The following is a 20,305-nucleotide window of genomic DNA, read 5'->3' as shown; positions in this document are numbered from 1 at the left end:
TCAGGAGGGAGGAACTATTACAAAACCACTTCCCTGTTTTGTGACAGGAATTAGACAAATTAAAGAAAAAGTTTCAAATGTTGGCCAACAAAAGTCCTAAGTCCATGCGCAACAAAGCCAGATGTCATGGGAAAAGAATGACTACAGGTATAGAGAAAACCAGTAATGAAGCAAAGCACAAAAAGGGAAATACAGTAGAGAAATGACTGTAGTTGTTAAATATTATCACAGAAAAAAATACTAAAACTATCATATAATATCATTTCTAATGATCTGGTTGAGAGACTGAAAATTTGGGGATACTAATCATGGTGCAATTTAGAGGGAGGTAGGCCACAAAATCTGTTATTGCATGGCCTAAGCCAAATACAAAATAAATATGCTAGAAGGTTGAAACTGCCAAAACTGAACTACTAATTGTGTCTCTGGTACAGCAATTCAAGGATGAAGGAGGAAAATGCTATGTAAGCGATTACAACTAATGGAAATGAACAGCTCAGAAAACATTTTGTCAGGCCAGTGGAGGGGGGGTGGGGTGAGCAGGGGCAGCGCAGTGCACAGAGCACTCAGGAGCCAGATGGACTGTGTTGGAATCCTGGGTCTGGCCCTTGGACTCTACATCGGTCAACTGCGTCAATAAAGTAAGTTAGATTCTGACAAATGCTAATTAGTGTATGCTACAACCAATAGCCTTTCCCTGGAGCTATACAATAAGTTTTATATTCCACAACTTAAATGAAAGGCCAAGTGGCAAAAGAAAACTACCAGATCAAATTTATTCAAACATTTACTGCCAGGCACAGTGTCTGGGGCTGGGAATAAAAGATCAGGAAGACGTGGTCCTTCCCCTCAAAGAGCTTACAACCAACTATAATTTGTCAAGGAAAAAACCAAGGGTTCAACCAAAGCTTTGAGAAACAGATTTTCACAAACAAGAAAGGTAAACGCAGACTGTTCTCAAGTTTCGTTTCCCATCAGCCAGTACCAACATTATTTATCAATACATCAAACACTTACCAAGCTTAGAGTCACTATCCCCACCTCTCTGGACTCCTGGAAAGATGATGGGGATAATCTGTATTGCCACTTATGCTATATCGCACACTGTAGAGGCATGACACACGCAAGGGCACCTTTCAACTGTTAAACACATTCAGTTGCTGGTATGACTTTCAGGTGTTCTTTTAGGTACAGGATAAAATCATTTATTAGTATTTGCTTAAAGTTCAGCAAACTTAATAAGGAAATAATCCTCATTTATGGTAAAAGTTACTGTTGAAAGTAATCTACAGTGACAACTGTAATTTTAAAATGAAAACTGGTCTGCAAAAATTAGCACAAAGATAAAATAACCTGGAGCCTGCCATTTTAAGCTCTGCATTTTCTCTATCCTGCAAAGGAAGGAGGAACAGAGCAGGTGAGTGCTCTAATGGATTTCTACCTTCCATTACAAACAGCACGGTGGGTGTATGTGCCCTCTTTTGTCTATAAACGCTGCTTCCCTATGAAGCTATCAGGCAAAAGAACATCTGAAAGCAACACCATTGTTCCTTGAGTTTTTAGTTATTCATAGAAGCACTCTCTGCCCTGTTTCTTCCTTATGTATATTCAATTAACAACCTCAAACATAGATGTGTGATCTCCTACTTTTTATGAGTCTCAAGAGGCAGGAAATTGTATTAAACCGCATAGAAAGAAATATGTTTAGGTTTCTATGGAGTTTGAGAACAGATTTTACTAAAATACTTAAACTTTATGGGCAACAAAGATTTACTATTTTCAGGATTAAATAAAAACTTTTGAGTGGGGTGAGAGAAAGATGAGAGTAGTAACTCTCAAATGTGAAACTGTACTCTAAATTTTTAAAAAGGTTCTCTCAATGACACGAGGTCTCCAAGCAGGCATCTGTATTTTCTGTGCTGTGGGTTGTCTCTGTGGGCCTGGGTCTGATGAAAGGTTCACTAATCTTGTGATAAAGTATACTTGCTATTTTGCAAAGTTTTAAAAAATAATACAGTAGGGGCTGGCCCTGTGGTGTAGTCTTGGTGGCGCAGGCTTTGTGGGTTCGGATCTTGGCACAGACCTACACACCACTCATCAAGCCATGCTGTGGCAGCGTCCCACGTACAAAGTGGAGGAAGACTGGCACAGATGTTAGCTCAGGGACAATCTTCCTCACCAAAAAAAAATAATACTAATAATAAGAATATAGTAAAAATTCCAGGCACTAAGGTGGATGCTTTATTTACAGACAACCATAAAGAATTATTAATTTTTAAACTCTTGTCCATCAAAAAAACTCTTAATAGGAAAGAGAGAGAAAAAAATCTTTTGGTTAATATTATAAATCAAAACGTAGGCATTTAAAGTGCAGTGCAGCCATGGACTCAGGGAAAATTACAAACCGTTAAAGGTCTTTAAGATTTAGAATGTATTTTTGTTAAATTTAACTACAAAGCCAGCTGCAGGAGAAAAATCATTTTACAAAGAAAGAAAATGACGAAGCACCCTCTGTGGCTCTGGCTAGCAAAGTAAAGCATTGTTTTGGTAAATGCTCTTCTTCACACACAGGCACATCTTTAGTCTGACTCCCCAGTATGTCACCAACATGGCTGACGTCGCATCTGTGTTTCTCCTTGTGAGGCCCAGAAATGGCAGAGATAAAACTGGGACAATGAAAAGGAAACACATCCCTGGAGATTAATTGGACAGGAAGAGCTTTATTAATGAACTCCAGGAAGAGTGAGGACAGAGAAGCACAGTATCCAAGGGACTAAATGGAGTAGACTAGAAAGGAGTTCACACTGGGCAAAAGTCAGGAAAAGGAGCTGAAAGGCAGAAATGGAAAAAGCATACACAAATTCGGAGAGAAACACATTTGCCTTCCCCCACACTAGAACCAGGGCAAAAAAGTAATATACTCATGTTTTTCAAGTCTAAATGGATGATAGTTATTACCATGAAGAAAGGTGCAGTACATATCAACTGACAAAAAATTGAGAAATTTCTCTCCGTGTCGAATCTTTTAGCCTATGTGTTTATTGTGTGTCTGGAGAAATACTGTCCCAAATCAACTAAAATAGTAATAAAAGAAACACTTGGATTTGAAAATGAAAAGAACTCCCTAGTAAAATAAAAGCAACATTTTCAATTGTTTTGGTTCCTTGCTTTAAGGAACATTTTTTTAAAACCTCTGGGATTAAAGAAGGGGTTGCCAAACTGCATAGTACTCAGAGAAAAAAGTTGAAGCATTTGCTAATATTGTTTCTTGCCAACTTACTTCAAAGAGATGCTGTAAAGGATTGGACTGGAGTTTTTCTTCATAGCCAAACAGTTGGAAGCCAGTTCCCAGAAGACCTATCACAACAATCCATAAATGAAAAATTATAAAATGGAACAGCAGAGAACAATCCTGGCAGGGAACAGGTATAGTTCTATAAAAAGATCAATCTCTCAGAGTTATATATCCTGAGAATATTGCAAAACACACACTTGTCACCTTCTGCTACCCCATAAACTGACACAAGTCAAATTCAATATATTGAATTACAAGTTCAATCTACTGAATAGATCACTGAAATTAATTTCACAGAAACCAACAGACTGTGAGCTCCCCAAAGGAAGAGTTTAGGGCTAATTTGTCTTTGCACTGTTAGCTGTTATTGAGCAGCTACTCTGTGGAAGGACATCACGATGCTAGACACTGGATACTCAAAATCTGTGAAAACAAACTGACGGAAAGTGATTTCAAAACTTTCTTTTTAAACTTGTAGATGTTAAAATAAAACAAAGGTAGGAATTGGCTTGGTGTTATAATATTAGTTCTTAAACAAATAACCAAAGGAAAACAAGAAAAGATAAAACTTGAAACATCCCTGATTACTTCCCCCATTCAAGGTGACCAAGCAACAAAATTCTTTTATCTGGCCATATATACTTGTCTTTTATTTGCCAATGATATTTTCTTAGTCTCCGAAAATAAGTTCAGAGTTCAGGGATAGTGTTAATTTGAACCTTTTTTTTTTTTTAAAAGAAAATAGTAATTGAGGTTTGTAAACTAGCAATGAAAATTCCTAGTATGGACTGTGAATATTTATTCTCTTAAGATATTTTGCTAAAAGGTGATCATAATTTCAGTTTCAAAAGATATATGCAGCCTGGGGCCAAGAGCAATAACAGGTAGTTTAATTATTTTAAAAACCAATCTGTTTCTACAACTCTATCAATTACCAAGCCTCAGATCCAAAGGAACTATTGCCACTGGGCCTTGCTGATGCACATTTTTCTAGATAGGCTTGGCAGAAAGTAGGATGCTACTGAACACAGGGCTAGACACTACTTTGGAGCTTAGACAGGAACTAGAAGGATGACTGAAATATGTACCAGCTCTATTCACTTTCAAGCAAAAGCAAATGTGATTATGATTCAGGGTCTTGGGAACAGGATGTGGAAAGATGCCTAGAGTGTTCTAAAAAACAGAAATAGGAAAAGTAAAGGCCAATTCCATTTAACAGTCCACCTAACATATTTTCAGAAACTAATTCTGTGCTTAGGAACTGTCTGCCAACTTTCCATAGCAGATAGCTAAAACAGCCCAAATTAAACTCTTCAACAATGATGGTGATGATGGAAATGTTGACAGATCATTAACCATAGCAGTCCTTTGGAGAAAAACTGCTATAATAAAATCCTGCAGCTAAAATTTAATGAATACCATAATCACACATTTGCTAACGCCTATGAAATGCCGAATCTGTCAAAGTAATATAAAGTGGATGCCATCTATTAAATCTGACTGTTGAGCCTAGAGCCTAAACCTCCGAGTACCAGCTGTTGTGAACTGCAGGTGGATTTTTAAAATGCAGGGCATGTTTTCTGATTCCTTCACAGTGAATAGTAAAGACACTGTTAACAGGTTCAAGTTGCTATCCTTTTTAGGGTCTAAAAAAAATTTTTATTAACTGAGATGATAATCTTCATAAGAGAAGGTCATGATAAATCTGTCTTTTTGAAACTGATTTCATTTCACAAGATACGGAATATAATAGCATCAGTAAACTTTAGAACTGGCAGTACACAATGCACTTTACAGAAGCTTTACTATCTTTATTTTGGATTAGTACTGTAAAATACTTCCCAAAACAGATTCATTCATCATTATGAGTGCCTCTTATGTGCCAAGCACTATGGATACAAAAGTAATTAAGACACAGTCCATGCCTTCCTGGAACACCACATCTAGCAGGGGAGAGAAGCACACAAATCAGAATACAGTAAGAGAGAAGCCTACCTGAGAAGAGCTGGGTCCTAGGAACTTGGTGATGGGCGAAGGTGGGTAAGGGGGTATCATGTGTCAGAGAACGCTTTACAGAGGTGACACTAGGGTTGGATCTTAAAATACACATAGTAGTTGCCAGAGATTTTTAAAAGTTTGCATTTCACATGCTACCGGTCCTTCACTACCTTAGCAACTTCATCTATCTTACCCTTCCACACCCTGAATACTGGCATGTATGAGCGAGGGATGGTTCTAAGCAAACTCACGACATTAGAGATAATTTGTGGCACTCAACTATTTGGGTCTCACTCCTCTCTTCCTCTCTTTTCTTTTCGAACCCCTGCCACTATAGAATTTAAGGAGATGTCAAAGTCTCCCAGTTTGTTTTTCCTCTAGGCCCCTGGCCAGGGTATGACCTCAGCTCCCACTTCATGTAGGATGGCCTAGGCAGGCTGGACCTCACTAGTTTTAAAAATAGCAGGGCTGTGGTTGAGAAGCGTGTATACAGCTATTTACTTTTTCCTTATATACTCACTTCTCCATTTAACTAACAAATGTAAGCTACTTTTCTTTAATAAAACCACAAAAGTCTGTATTTATCAGGTCTTGCTCTGAATGTGTTAAGTTTCATCCCTGAAAACTTATTTGTGTGGTGAGACTTACTCTAATAAATAAAAAATAAGATTCATGCAAAAGAGCTATTAGGAAAAAAAAGAAGTAGGAGGCAGTACTTCATCCAGTGGGATTCTGCCTATATTCTGTCCAGATGACCAAGTGACATGATATTAAAAGAAATTAAATTTAATAAGGAAATAAAAAATAAAATCTCAAACTTACTTACCAAACTGCATGCCCCAATCTCCAAGGTAATTTATTCTTGTTACTTGATGTCCTAAAGCTTCTTTGAGATTTGCTATAAAATTTCCTAGTAATCAATAAAATATACAGTTTCTCATTCTTGTTATCCATTTTGGCATAAAAACCAAGTGCTTCTCTATTATCAAAGCATAACATAGAAAATTCTTTTGACAAAATTTACCAACTCAATTTTTTTTACTAAAACATTCATTATTGTGTTTTCATCTTTTTTTTGGAATGGGAATAAGGAATTATTTTGGGGGCAGTTATTTCAAAGAATCTCACAATTTTCACAAGAACAGAATTTTCATCAATGTTAATGGGAGTTAGGAAAACATGCTAGAGTAATTGTTATTCCAAATCAATTCCAAGGACAGAAAATAACAAAATCTTAGTAATTAACAAGAAATATATAATTTGGCTGTGCCCTAAAGAACCTGAGCCATACTGTTTTTTGTTTTTTGTCTTTTTGGTGAGGAAGATTAGCCCTGAGCTAACATCTGTCACCAATCCTTCTCTTTTTTGTTTTTTTTTGTGAGGAGATCAGCCCTGTGCTAACATCTGCCAATCCTCCTCTTTTTTTTTTTTGGCTGAGGGAGACTGGCCCTGGGCTAACATCTGTGCCCATCTTCCTCCACTTTATATGGGATGCCACCACAGCATGGCTTGCCAAGCAGTGCATCGGTGCGCGCCCAGGATCTGAACCGGCAAACCCAGGGCAGCCACAGAGGAGCGTGCGCACTTAACCACTTGTGCCACCGGGACGGCCCCCAGTCCTCTTTTCGTTGAGGAAGATTGGCCCTGGGCTAGCATCCTCCTCTACTTTATATGTGGGACGCCTGCCTCAGCATGGCTTGATAAGTGGTGCGTAGGTCTGCACCCGGGATCTGAACCTGCGAACCCTGGGCCGCTAAAGCAGAGCGCACAAACTTAACCACTACGACACCAGGCCAGGCTCATACTATTTTTTTTCCCCTAAATAGCTCACTCTACCTTCTTGTAATCACTTAAGTCCATCCTCTCGTGCCTGATCCCTAACAGCACATAGTAGTCCAAGACCTTCACCTTCCTGTACTGCTGATGCTGGTTTGATAATCAACATTTATTCCACTGTCCTTCTAGTGTGCCTTCACATACTGCAGAGGCTGGAAACCTAAAAATTACATTTCCTAGAATCTCTTGCAGTTAGAGTTCCAGAAGTCACTTAGGTTTGGGCAATGAGATACATTTTGCACGAGATTTAAAAGGTGAAAATGAGGCGGAAGGGGAGCTACTTCTATTTTTTCTGACACGCACAGCTGTAGAGGCCTTGTTTTTTAGTGACATCAGTACTAGAAGTCCTAACATCCTGCCACGTAAGCTCCAAAGGAAGTGAAAGACAGGGTATAGGGCTGCCTCTTTGCTATTATGAATTCTAGAAGACACAGCAGGAGTGGTGGCAGTTTCCTGACTGAGACAGTAGCAGTGTGGTTCCAGAGCAGTGAAAGTGATGGCATGTTTAGTATTTTCTATGAAACTAGCAACACTTACCTATGATGGTGGAACGCAAATGTCCAACGTGAAATTTTTTGGCAACATTAGGTGAACTGCAAATAATTGCAAAAGTTATTTTTCTGTCCTCAGAACAAGAGTTCTAAATTGAACTAGGTCATGCCTCCATAGTTTAACACAAATGGGGACTAAGGCCTTTGGTAATTTAGGGCAAAGATAAGTTAAAAATTAGAAATTTAGAGCAAAAATAAATTAGAACTCAGAAAGAATCATCCTTAGTGAATTGATCTTGTGACTTATAAGGTAGTACCATATACACAAGTGGCTCACTGAGGAAGCAAATACATTTAAGGACTGATAAAAAGATGAAGAAATTCAGAGATATTGTTTTGACACAAACAATGTAGATTACTGAGAATTAAGTTTAGCACACCAGTTCTCAAATCCTTTATCCTCTTAAAAATTATTGAAGACTCTAAATAAATTTTATTTATATGAGTAAGATCTATCAATATTTACTGTTATCAGAAATTAATATAAAAAATATAAAAATATTTATGTATAAAACTTCCCAGAATAACCAGAAATCTGATTCACCACTCCAAATTCTCAGTCAATACATTTATCACTCCTGTGTGTGCTTGAGAAGTTGTAATCAATAATTTAACAATAGCATATGTTTCTAGAGCACTCGCTACTTGACAGGCACAGCTTCACACAATTTACATGCATTAACTCATTCAACACTCAGAAGAGCTGTGAGGTAAGGTACTCTCATCTCTTATTTTACAGACGAGGGAACTGAGACAAGGAAAAGAGATAATAAAGCAAATGTGGCAATATCTTGGACTCCTGAATCTGGGTGATGAGCATATAGGACTTGATTATAATGTTCTCTCTGTTTTGTGTATGTTTGAAAATTTCATAAGTTTTTCAATACTAAAAAAAAAGACATATTAACTTGAATACAGCTGGTTAAAAAGTGGTAAAAATAGAGCTTAATTTTGGTCTTCTATCTCTAAAGCCTTGTTATATATCCTTTTTAAGGACATTATGATTTAAAAACCTGATCCTACAGATACCTGCACACAATTGAGAAATCATGCAACTATAAGGATGTTGATTTAATCATTATTTAGAAAGAAAGTAAACGTTCTTCTATAGGATTAAAAAATAAGGAATCTTCTACTTCTACCCAAGAAGAGACTGGATTTACTGTTCTGCCTTAAACAACCAGAAAACCAGAAAAAGATAAGAAACACTAGTTTTATGAAACCAGACAACAGGACAGTGCTCCTGAGAGAATGACAGCAAACAAGGTGACCCTTAGGACTGCCTAACTAGCAAGTTTGTGGAACTTGTAGCTAAAGCAGAAAAATCTATAGCATGAAATGTTTATATTAGAAAAGAAGAAAGATTTCAAATGAAGAATCTAAGGTTCTCCTTTAAGAAACTAGATGGGGAAGAGCAAACAAAATCCAAAGTAAGCAGAATAAAAGTGAATAATATAGATGAAAGCAGAAATCAATGAAATAGGAAAAAATGACAGAGAAACTGTTCTATATCATAATTGTATTGGTGGTTATGTGACCCATACACTTTTGCCAAAACTCGTCAAATTATATGTTGAAATTTGGTGAACCATATTGTATGTAATTGTAACTCAATCATGCTGACTAAAAAAAAAAAAAAAAAAAACTCCAGACAACAAAATACTAAGATACAATAAAAATAATAAGCCAGTGCTGGATGTACTGATACTAAAGGAACATAAGATACATTGTTTAGTGGAAAAAAGCAAGGACTAGAACAATGTATATAACATGTGTGATCGGTTTATAAAAGCACAGAATATTTCTAGGTGGGTAAACAAGAAACTGGCATCAGTGAATGCCCATTCTGAAAGAACCAGAAAACTGGGATGGGGGGGAGACTTCCTTTTCACTGAATATCCTTTTGTAATCTTTGAATTTTTAAAAACTAGGTATTTATATTATTTTAAAAAAAGCTTTCGCTGGGGCCGGCCCCGTGGCGTCGCGGCTAGGCGCACACGCTCCGCTGCTGGCGGCCCGGGGTTCAGATCCTGGGCGCACACCGATGCACCGCTTGTCAGGCCATGCTGTGGCAGCGTCCCATATAAAAAATGGAGGAAGATGGGCACAGATGTTAGACCAGGGCCAGCATTCCTCAGCAAAAAGAGGAGGATTGGCAGATGTTAGTTCAAGGCCAATCTTTTTTTTTTTTTTTTAAAGATTTTTTTTTATTTATTTATTTTTCCCCCAAAGCCCCGGTAGATAGTTGTATGTCATAGCTGCACATCCTTCTAGTTGCTGCATGTGGGACGCGGCCTCAGCATGGCCGGAGAAGCGGTGCGTCGGTGCTCGCCCGGGATCCGAACCCGGGCCGCCAGCAGCAGAGCGCGCGCACCTAACCGCTAAGCCACGGGGCCGGCCCAAGGCCAATCTTCCTCACACGAAAAAAAGACTCTTCTCCAGCTTTTAGGAAGGCAAATACAACATCTCTGATAATTTTCATGGACTGTCAACCTGTCAGTTGTACGCTGACAGTGTTCCCTTTTCTTTTTTGGTTACCTAAAAACAGTTCAAATGTTAGATGGTTGTACTGATAGCACATCAGAAAGTTATTATAAAGACTATTTAGAGGCATATTAAAACTTCAAGCTATTTTTCTGGTAATTTTTAAAAATATGTATTACAAACACTCCAAGGCTTTGTTCTCTAGTAATCACATTGTTTTAAAATTCTTAATATGGTAGTAACCATTATCTCGGCCTTAAGAGTCGACTAAGATGAAAAAGTAGTTCTTCCAAAAAGATAACTATTAAACAATAAAGAAAGAAAAAAAACCCACAATAATCACTAGACATTTTTTTGATTGGAGTCCAAACACTTTTATTCATGGTTTAATGATCAATTCACTGTGATTTTAAGAAAATATAATCTCACGGGTTTTCAATTTTTCCTTGTGTAATTTTGTGAGACCCCAGATAATGGTGAAATGCTCCCCTGACCCAGCTAGTTGATTACCGACACAAAAGATGGGCAGGTACTCACCTGAATTCAACCACAATCTTCTTCTGGGGAAGACCAGAGAAAAGTTCACTTTTTAATCCGTATTTTGAACCATCTTCAATTACTTGTTGTAGCACTGTCTGAAAAATAAAAGGTGTGGGATTTAATGAGAGAAAAATATTGCAATTTTCTTAATCACTTTGTTACTAGAAACTAAATATTCCTAATGTGCTCATTCTAATTTATGGACATATCAGTCTGTAGCACAGGACAGATTCTGTGAGGGAAAAGAGAAATCTTAGGAACTCTTAGGAGCTCCAAGGTTTCGGACTTGGTTAGCTAAGTGAGTGGGAGTGGAGCTCATGGAAATGGAAAATGTAGAAGATAGAGGAGCTTTTAACTATAGAATGTCAGTGAGCTAGCAAAGTTTCCTGATATTCCAATAGATGAATAAGCTAGAGACTCATCTATTCATCAATATGTTTAAATGCAAGACATACTTAGTAGTGTACATATAGCTGCATAAAAAGTTTATAATCAGAAATTAAATCTTTCAAAAGTTTCACTTTTTGGAATGCTTTAGCAAATTAACGAACATTCCATTTGGCTCGTACTTTCTGTTTGTCTGTGACCATCACATTTTCTGTGGATGATTTCTGTCACTTTATGTAACCGTTTTTTGGTTGATATTTCTCTAGAGCTCTCATCAGGACTTTGAAGGAAGCTACCATTACCTATCTATCTAGTTAATTCTTTGGTCAATAGTTGAAAACTGCTTAATCATTCATTCTTTCCATGCATTGGGCCAACTGGCACTACTTGTGACTTGAATGCATCCACTGCCAATTGATAGAAACTCAATTAGTGAAACAATGAGTAGAATTAGAGCCATTTAAATTAGTATCTCTTTTTCTGTCTTTTTTTCTTAAGTTTTGGTAGAGCATGCAAACTTGAATTTGGCAAATAAAAAATGCATGTGTGCATATGAAATAAAAATGATCTTATCCACTGTGTTATTTCCAAGGCATACTTAAAAAAACAGGATATTGTTTGCCTTTTCTCTATTTGGTTAAACTCATATTTTTTTTTTTCTCCTGCTAAACTGAATTAACTATTACTCGAAGTTATAGTTTCTCTTGAAAGTCATCTGTAAGCTACTGACAGGTAGAAGTTTGGTATCAAAATCACAGTTCTTCACAATGTATGAATTGGTCATACCATCTTCCAGCTTTGAAAAATTTATTATCTAGTTCCAGAGATTTGGCAGTTCCTACTGACTTTAATTTCACATTTTAGCCTCCTACCTTTCAGGATGATTTATATGAAGACGTTTTAAGCCATCATTAGTGATCCAGACTTAAGCTAACATTTAATCATCTCTGGTGCTGCCAGTGCTAATAATTTAATTGCAATGCATGAACAGATACATTTTATGCAAGGCTAAGTTTGTACATGTGTAAGCAATGGCAAATTCAAAATTCTCTGCTTGAGGAATAAGTTTTAGACATAGATCATTGGCTACATTTCAGTTTTGATAACTTTAAAATGTAAAAAAAAAAAAAAAAGTTTTGGGGCTGGCCCGGTGGCACAAGCCGTTAAGTGCGCGTGCTCTGCTGCGGTGGCCTGGGGTTCGCTGGTTCAGATCCCGGGCGTGCACCGATGCACCGCTTGGCAAGCCATGCTGTGGCGGCATCCCATGTAAAGTGGAGGAAGATGGGCATGGATACTAGCCCACGGCCAGTCTTCCTCAGCAAAAAAAAGAGGAGGATTGGCAGATGTTAGCTCAGGGCTGATCTTCCTCAAAAAAAAAAAAAAAGTTTCATAATAGTCCTAAGCAGGGCTGAATTTAGGGGCTGGCCCCGCGACCTAGTGGTTAAGTTCAGCGTGCTCCGCTTCAGCGGCCCAGGTTCGTTCCTGGGTGCAGACCTACACCACTTGTCAGCAGCCAAGCTGGGGAGGTGACCCACGTACAAAATAGAGGAAGACTGGCACAGATGTTAGCTCAGGGCGAATCTTCCTCAAGCAAAAAGAGGAAGATTGGCAGCGGATGTCAGCTCAGGGTGAATCTTCCTCAGAAAAAAAAAAAAGGGCTAAATTTTTTTCTTGATGCAATCTGAAAAATTCATTAGATATGTAAATGACCACTGGTTAAGGTCTGAAAATAATGAAGCCAGATGTAGAAGAAATTAGGCTTTGAGCAAACAAGAATTATCACTAAAAAATTACAACTTATAACACTGGCACATTCAATACTTCTTTTTCAGAGGATGGGTGTTCACTGCTCTAGGATGTATCTTTACTATGAGACTGAGCAAGGCTACTGTGAGCAATCTGTTTGTTCCTTTAATGAAAATCACACTAAGATCCAGATCCTCAAAGCTGCAATGAAGAGAGGATGTCCACGTGAGAAAGAGTAGCTGAATCTCAAAGCCATGACTCCTGTCCCTTCATTGTCAATTGAGAAGGTTTAGGAATATTTTTAATAAGCGAGCTAGTGGGACTCCTTATTTAGGAGAAAATCTCATAGTTTGTTAATTGTAATAAAGCAAGAAAATTCATGGTCACTGAAATTTTAAATTATTAAGTAAATATACGCCTTGCATCAAAATATAAACCACATCTCTTTCAGCTAACCTGACTGTAAAGGCAAACACCATCTACTACAGCACATTTTCCCATCTCTGGGAAAAGAAAAAAAGTAAAATATTGCTGCCTATCAAGTGACCTGAAGTTTGAAGGGCACTTTGGTGAGCTGCATTTCTACTTTCATAAAAATTGAGACAGCAACTAGAAGAACGAGTAACTTATTTATAAACGGTAAATTAGACTCACTGGTTTGCTAAGTTGACATGAAATTTATCAAGAACTCAGCAGGTTGTAGACATTTTTTAACAAGCTCAAAACAAATTTCCTTCTTGTCCTTGTGACTGATTTTGGTTAACCAGTCTACCCTGAAGTAAGAATGAAAAAAAGATAAAAGAAAAAAGTTCAAAGATTTAGAGACAAGCATGAAACACTAACTTTCCCTCAGAAGAATTATAGGGCTGATGGGCAAATGTCTGTACACTATATAACCTTGGTAAGAAACTATATTATTAGAAATTTTGGTCTTACAGTTATTTTCAATTCAAGACTGCAGCATTCACTAAGCCTGACCAAACCAACACTGGTGTGTATTTGTTTTTTTAAAATAACAGACCAAAGCATACATTATGATAAATTTTAAATTTCAATTGAAATGACACTCTCAACAAAAGGTCTCCTACCACACCATCTTTCCAGGATTACCTGTTCTCTATGGTTTCACTCAAGTGAGACCCAATTCCTCTAGGAGATTTCCCTCTAGGCCATCCTGATTTCTCCATCTCTGATCTTTCTTATGTGTTATGTATCAATCACCTTTTTTTTGTTTTAATATTTATTGTTTTATTAAAAGAAGAAGCTGTCTTATGGTTTCTTCCGTATAAATCTTATGCTCCCAACAGATTATAGGCTACCAGAGAGCAGAAACCAGTAGTACCTTTTTTGTATCCAATAAAGAGTCCATAATTCACTCAACAATGGTTCTCTCACACCTACTACATGCCAGGCACTGTGCTAGGAACTGGGGATCCAATAGGGAGAAAAACAAATACTATAAGCCCTAATGGAAATTAGAGTTTAAAGGGCAACAGGCATTAATCAAATAAAAAGAATATAAAATAGCAACTATGATAAGTTCTGCAAAGGAGAGGTATACAGTGCTATAACAGCATATAAATAAAGGAGTCAGAAAGGTACTGCCCAGGAAATATCAAGATTTGAAGGATAAGCAGGAGTTAACTTGGGATGGCACTCCAGGCAGAGGGATCAGAATGTGCAAAGGTGTTGCGGTAACAGGAAGCACAATAAGTTTAAGAACTGGAGGAAAAGCACTGTAACTAAAGCAGAGAGAGTGTGCGAAGGTGCAGTAGCTAGAACATAACACATTCTTACCTTTGTTAATAGTTCTCTGTTTATTTTGAAATTTACAGTCCCTTGACCAGTGCTGATTTCACTCACCACTGTATCACATTTTAGCTGAAAAGATAACAAATCAAGTAAAACAGGTAGGTTATAAAACAGGCCCAATGAGATTTGTAGTTCTAATACTATCGAATTGGCTTCCAAAGGCAGCAAGTGTGTCATCTCTCACAGTCATTATATCCGAACCTAGGCCTTAGCCACTCTCTTCAGTCCCATCATTCTATTTAGGTAAACAGGTTTTCTTCTCTTCCTGACTAGAACGCTATTTTGTCTTCAGAGTCTCTCTCTTCCTCTTTCCCATTCTCTCACTTCAAATTCTCCATCTAACATGGGAGAGAAAGAGCACCACTTTTCCCAACCCTACATACCCTGTTGTGCAATGAACTCTCTTTATTTCACCCACCTTTCATGACAGTGATCGAACACGACATTCTATCAGGGCTCACACTAAAAAAGTTGCACCAACGCATAAAATGTAAATAATTTAAATACTTCGTATTCAATGAATATGCTTTAAATTTTTAACCAACTAGATGTTCAAAGCACCTGATATACCCATGGAACTTGAGGAGACACCTGCTGTCACTGAAGACACAGTAGTCTTTACTTTTTGAGAACTCACAGGATACGGGGGGAAAGAGGCTAAACATTGTAATTAGAATAATTCTACTCTTGGTGTACTTCCTGATAAAATCTGCGGTGATTTTGTGATCAAATAAATATTTATTCAGCTATCAAAGCTCCTTTATGATATTCATTCTTTCTTTTTAATGTTATGTGTTTTGCTTTTTTAAATTATTTTATTGAGGTCATATTGGCTTATAACATTGTATACATACTCATTCTTTAAACATCTTTTTCTATGATAGTGACTTTCATTGTTCCAATTCTTGAGCATGCCCAGACACCTCCTCTGTGTCACAGGTAATAACTCTATTAAAAAAAAAAACCTTGTCCAACACCTATGTTTTCTGATAGTATTATAGTAACAATTTAGACTTGGTCATTCTCTACAATCCTTTCAATTCCTCTTTTAGATACCAAAGCCATCAGAGAAATTAGAAATGAAAGAGGTTTATTAAATCATCTAACCACCTCTTCTCTGCAATCATGATTCTATTTACATCTAATCATTTCTGCTCATATTTTAATGTTCATCTTCTCAGAAACTCATTTTAAAAATTGTAACCCACTGCTCTAATTTATCAAGCTTGTTCTCCTAAATTCAGAAGTCTATCCAGCTTCAATCTGTAAATTTAATTAACACTTCAGTCCTCCTGTAGGTAGTTAATCAAAAAATTGAACAATGTCAGCTCAAGAGGAATGCTTTACAACTAATTTGAAAAATCATCCTAACCTTATAGTACACGGCTAAAATGAATTTATACTTTCCAAGGTGCCTTGAACAAAGAAACACTACTAAATTCATTATTATGGCTGAGATAGCCTGCAGAGTATTTTTTTCTTTAAAATAATACATTTATTATAATGCCAAAAAGCAATAATAGTGCTAAAGTACCTTCTCTGCTAGTCTTGTGGCTTCAACTTGCATATCTGGTCTTGAATGGTCATTGTTGTTCTCCAATAGAGATTCCACAGAAAGCTGAAAATCAGCTACTTCTCTAAAGACAGACATTGAAATAGGAAAAGGCTGTTGTTACCTTAAAAAACATTACCAGTGTAACAAAAAAAGACTAATCACTATGGGTTCTCCACATTGACACAATTTTATCAGAAAAGGTGTTACATTCAAAATATAAGGCAAGGAAACTGGAAATATCATCACCTTGTATTTATTTAGAACTTTATCTTGTATCATCTTACTAAATTCCTCCTCTTCTATTACCTAGTTTTAGCTTTATGATATCTCTGTGAGAGAGGTAGAGCAACCACCTTATTTTATAGATGTGAAAATTGACAAGTTCAATGTCTCCCTTAAAATCCTACTGCAATGAATAAGTAGACTCAGAAAAAAGCTCAGGTTTCTTCCTCCACTATTCCAAACGCTGGCTTCTTTTAAGCCCCTCCAATGACCTCTAAATGACCAAAGCAAAAATATTTTTAAAATGTTGTAATCTGAATTTCAACATGAAAAAAGAATATTATTCTTAACACTCAGTAGTTCATTAAAGAGACAGACATTGCCATTCGTCCTTTTCACTGGATTAGTGATGAAACTGCAAAAACAAAGAAACCAAGAAACAAACACAAAGGAAGGTGATTAGTAAAAATAACCATCCGCTTCATGAGAGCAGTTATCTCTAGGGAAGGGTGGTAGGGAGTAGAATCAAAGAAGTATAAATAAATGGCTTCTACAGTATCTACAATGTTTGATTTATGAAAACAAAAATCAAGAGTGTCCCCTCACCCACGCCACACAAAAAGGACAAATTTGGAAAAAAGTTAAGACTTGACATGTTAGAAAGTGAGCACAAGTGTTCATTACACTATTCTCTATAAACTTTTCTGTAGTTTGAAATAATTCAGAGTGTAAAAAAAATTTAATCAATATACAAACATCTACACAATTACCCACTGAATATCTTCTGATGTTTAATAAGGAACTAGAGAATGTGACTCTATGGGCAGAGTAAGTGGGTTGAACCATTGTCTGTCTAGCCCATCTGTCACTGATACAAAAGGACATATGTTAGAGCAGCACAAACGACTTCCTTTTCATCACTTTTGATATTCGGGGACATGCCTAAAAAATCCTGTGTGACTTCTGATTAACATCACATTAAAGAACTTAGTCAACAATGACCATTAAGAATTTTCCTGAGCCTTAATCCATTATCCAAGCAGCCCAGTGTGGATTACATTTACCAACCCAAACTCATCTACTGATATGTGAGCTGTAACTGCAGACCCAAGTTCATCTGTCAAGCAGTGCCTGTGTGATCTTGGGCATGCTGCTTAACCTCTCTTGTACTTCAGTAAAATGGTGATGATAATGGCACCTACTTCCCAGTGTTCCTAAGAAATTAAGTCCTGGTAAAATAATACTAGTTCCAGTTCTTATGTTAGATAAAAGTATTAAATAGTACCAGTACTGAGCCCTGGAAAATTATTCTGTCTGTAGTTCTTCATATACTGGCTTGGTTGTGGAACTGTACTCTGTTTCTTTTCTAAGACTATTCTCTAATGATTAAATTACAATTCAGTTGTCTAAAGATGAACTTCAGTTGTGGAAACTCATATGAGGTTTCAATGTATTTACTGTATTTATTCTTACCAAAGGATTCTGATAGCTTAGTCAAGTATTTGTGCCAATAATATGGGAAATGGAAGAAAGTAGTTTAACAAAATGGGAATAACATACAAAGCAGGACAGGAATAAACTCACAAACAGACAAAGATTTTTAAAAAATTAAATTAAAAGTAAGTAACAATATTAATTGAAATTATACAGATTTGAATATATCAAAGACTAAATTATGACTTGCAATACACAGCTAGGATACTTTATAAAAGATTTAATATGACCATAAACCTATAGGATGGCTCTTGAACATCCAGGAAACATAAAGATATCACGTGATTTTCTGTAGATAGTTCTAACAAGATTATGAATAGTAGGAGGCATTGATAATTTTACTCTAGACATGAATAATAAACTAATTCAATTCAATTTTAAAATTTTATTATCTCATTAGAATCCCAAATATTTCTAATTAGTTTAGTGTTAGAAGGACAAATAAAAAAATCACCCTTTTAGTCTATTAACAACAATTAACACCAACTTATTAAACTAGGAATATTTAAAACATGAATTCTGAAATTATATGAAGGATTATTTGCCAGTAAGAAAGACCCAAAAGACAAGTAAATGCTTCAGGGAGGTGGGAAGGGATCAGCCAGACTTGATCTACTTCCTAGTGTTCCCTTTGGGGAGCTTTTAATTATATACCCACAAGAAACTTTTGCTTTGCCTATTTAAAGAGATAATTATTGAATGAGAATTATGTTTAAAGTCAGAACTGAAAACAATCTAAATGTCCATCAACAGGAGAGTATTATTAAGCCATTATTACAAGCTATATTCACAAAAAAAGAATCATGTTAAGGGAAAAGGGTTCAAAAATTATAAATACAGTGGTTTTATAGCTACTATTTTAAAAGGCTGCAAGACATATTCAAAGAGAAAAATATAAAAAATATACCAACTTGCTAACATCAGCTGTCTTACTATAGTAAGATTACTGGGAATTTTTTTCTCTTCTTATTCTTCTATATTTTCTTCAATTTCCTGAAGGAGATTATCTGTTCTGCTTTTGTGATAGAAAAACAAGCTAATTAAAAAAAAAACCTTTTGGGCTCCACACCTGTGGCCTAGTGGTAAGTTCGGCGGGCTCCACTTCATCGGCCTGGGTTCGGTTCCTGGGCACAGACCTACACCACTCATTGGCGGCCATGCTGTGGCAGCGACCCACATACAAAATGGTGCAAGACTGGCACAGATGTTAGCCCAGGGCGAATCTTCCTCAGTGAAAAAAAAAAAACTTTTAAAAAGACATGACATCTAGACTATGAAAAGAAGTAGTTATCAAAATAATCCAGTGTGAAGGAGAGGGATAGGGTTATGGATGAAACAGAACTGGCTGTGTGCCAATGCTAGTGAGTGATGGGCACACAGGGGTTCACTAAACTATTCCCTCTACTTTCATATTGTTTATAATTAAAAAAAAGTTTAAAAAGCAATAGATACTTTCCCACTACTTCTGAGGAGTTGTTGTGGTGTTAGAGTGAAATCCATAAACATGAGTACTACAGGCTTATAACAAAGTTATTAATCCTGTTCACTACAATCAACATTATATAGGAATTCCATCATAGTTGAAAATATAATTGAGAGAATTAGGAGAATTGAGCAAACTGATTCATATTACATAAAATAAACCACATTAACAAAAATAATATTTCTTAATTCTCCTGGCACTTAATAGCATTTTAGAATGAAGTTAGAAATACAGAGCAGTTAGGCTTCATCTTGGTACTGTAAAGGATACCTGGGTTTATTATGGCAAAGCAGTAGAGATTCCCTTTGTTTTAAATAAGTTTAACATGAAGAATTTTAGACTTGCAGCCTAGAAAAATTCTGAGGCCCTTCCTAATATTTATTTTCTATAAACCAAAGTCTTAGTATTTCAGATTGTTAAGGTAGAGCTGCCCAAAGGAGCTCCAGGCAGGTCAAGGAAATCCTATTCAAAAGGTGGGCCAAGATAGTTCAGCTTAATAAAGGCCTTTGAAACATCAAATAAAAACTGAGACATTCCATTATGCAGAACGTCATTTACAGATTCTATGAAATAGGTAACTGGTCTGGAACATTACCTCAGTTTACATATAATTATGAGGTCCCTTGGTCAGTGGTTGCACTGTTCTTGGAACTCAATACAGAGGAAGTTGCAGCAGGCCATTTTAGAGGTGCTCTCTTTTATAAGGCCATATGTAGCCTTTCTCTTCCTTTTCTACTTATCTCTTTGTCCCATTCTGAGAACAAGAATATTCATCCTACTCTATCTTAAAGTCCTGACAAAGTTAAGAGGACAAAATGACGTAAAGACATATGGTACTGATAATTATATCTTTACATCTTTCTAAAGTTTAGGGCTTAAAGGCCTATTATATAGCTAATTTC

At 36.6% G+C, this 20,305-nt stretch overlaps 1 protein-coding gene across 3 annotated transcripts in view; it reads right to left on the bottom strand.

Annotated features, from left to right (window-relative positions):
* The window catches only part of RARS2 (arginyl-tRNA synthetase 2, mitochondrial), a 57,159-nt gene that overhangs the window by 20,611 nt on the left and 16,243 nt on the right, over positions 1 to 20,305 (bottom strand). For all 3 annotated transcript variants that reach the window (XM_058566660.1, XM_058566662.1, XM_058566663.1), the window contains 6 exons: positions 16,184 to 16,286; positions 14,635 to 14,718; positions 10,702 to 10,799; positions 7,667 to 7,722; positions 6,120 to 6,203; positions 3,281 to 3,357 (listed from right to left, as the gene is read on the bottom strand). In XM_058566660.1, the coding sequence (XP_058422643.1) occupies positions 3,281 to 3,357; positions 6,120 to 6,203; positions 7,667 to 7,722; positions 10,702 to 10,799; positions 14,635 to 14,718; positions 16,184 to 16,286 (502 nt within the window). The remainder of the gene's footprint in view (positions 1 to 3,280; positions 3,358 to 6,119; positions 6,204 to 7,666; positions 7,723 to 10,701; positions 10,800 to 14,634; positions 14,719 to 16,183; positions 16,287 to 20,305) is intronic.

This window comes from Diceros bicornis, chromosome 23 (genome assembly GCF_020826845.1).
Source record: "Diceros bicornis minor isolate mBicDic1 chromosome 23, mDicBic1.mat.cur, whole genome shotgun sequence".
In the NCBI taxonomy this organism is placed as follows: Eukaryota; Metazoa; Chordata; class Mammalia; order Perissodactyla; family Rhinocerotidae; genus Diceros; species Diceros bicornis.
This window is presented reverse-complemented; position numbering and strand designations above follow the sequence as displayed.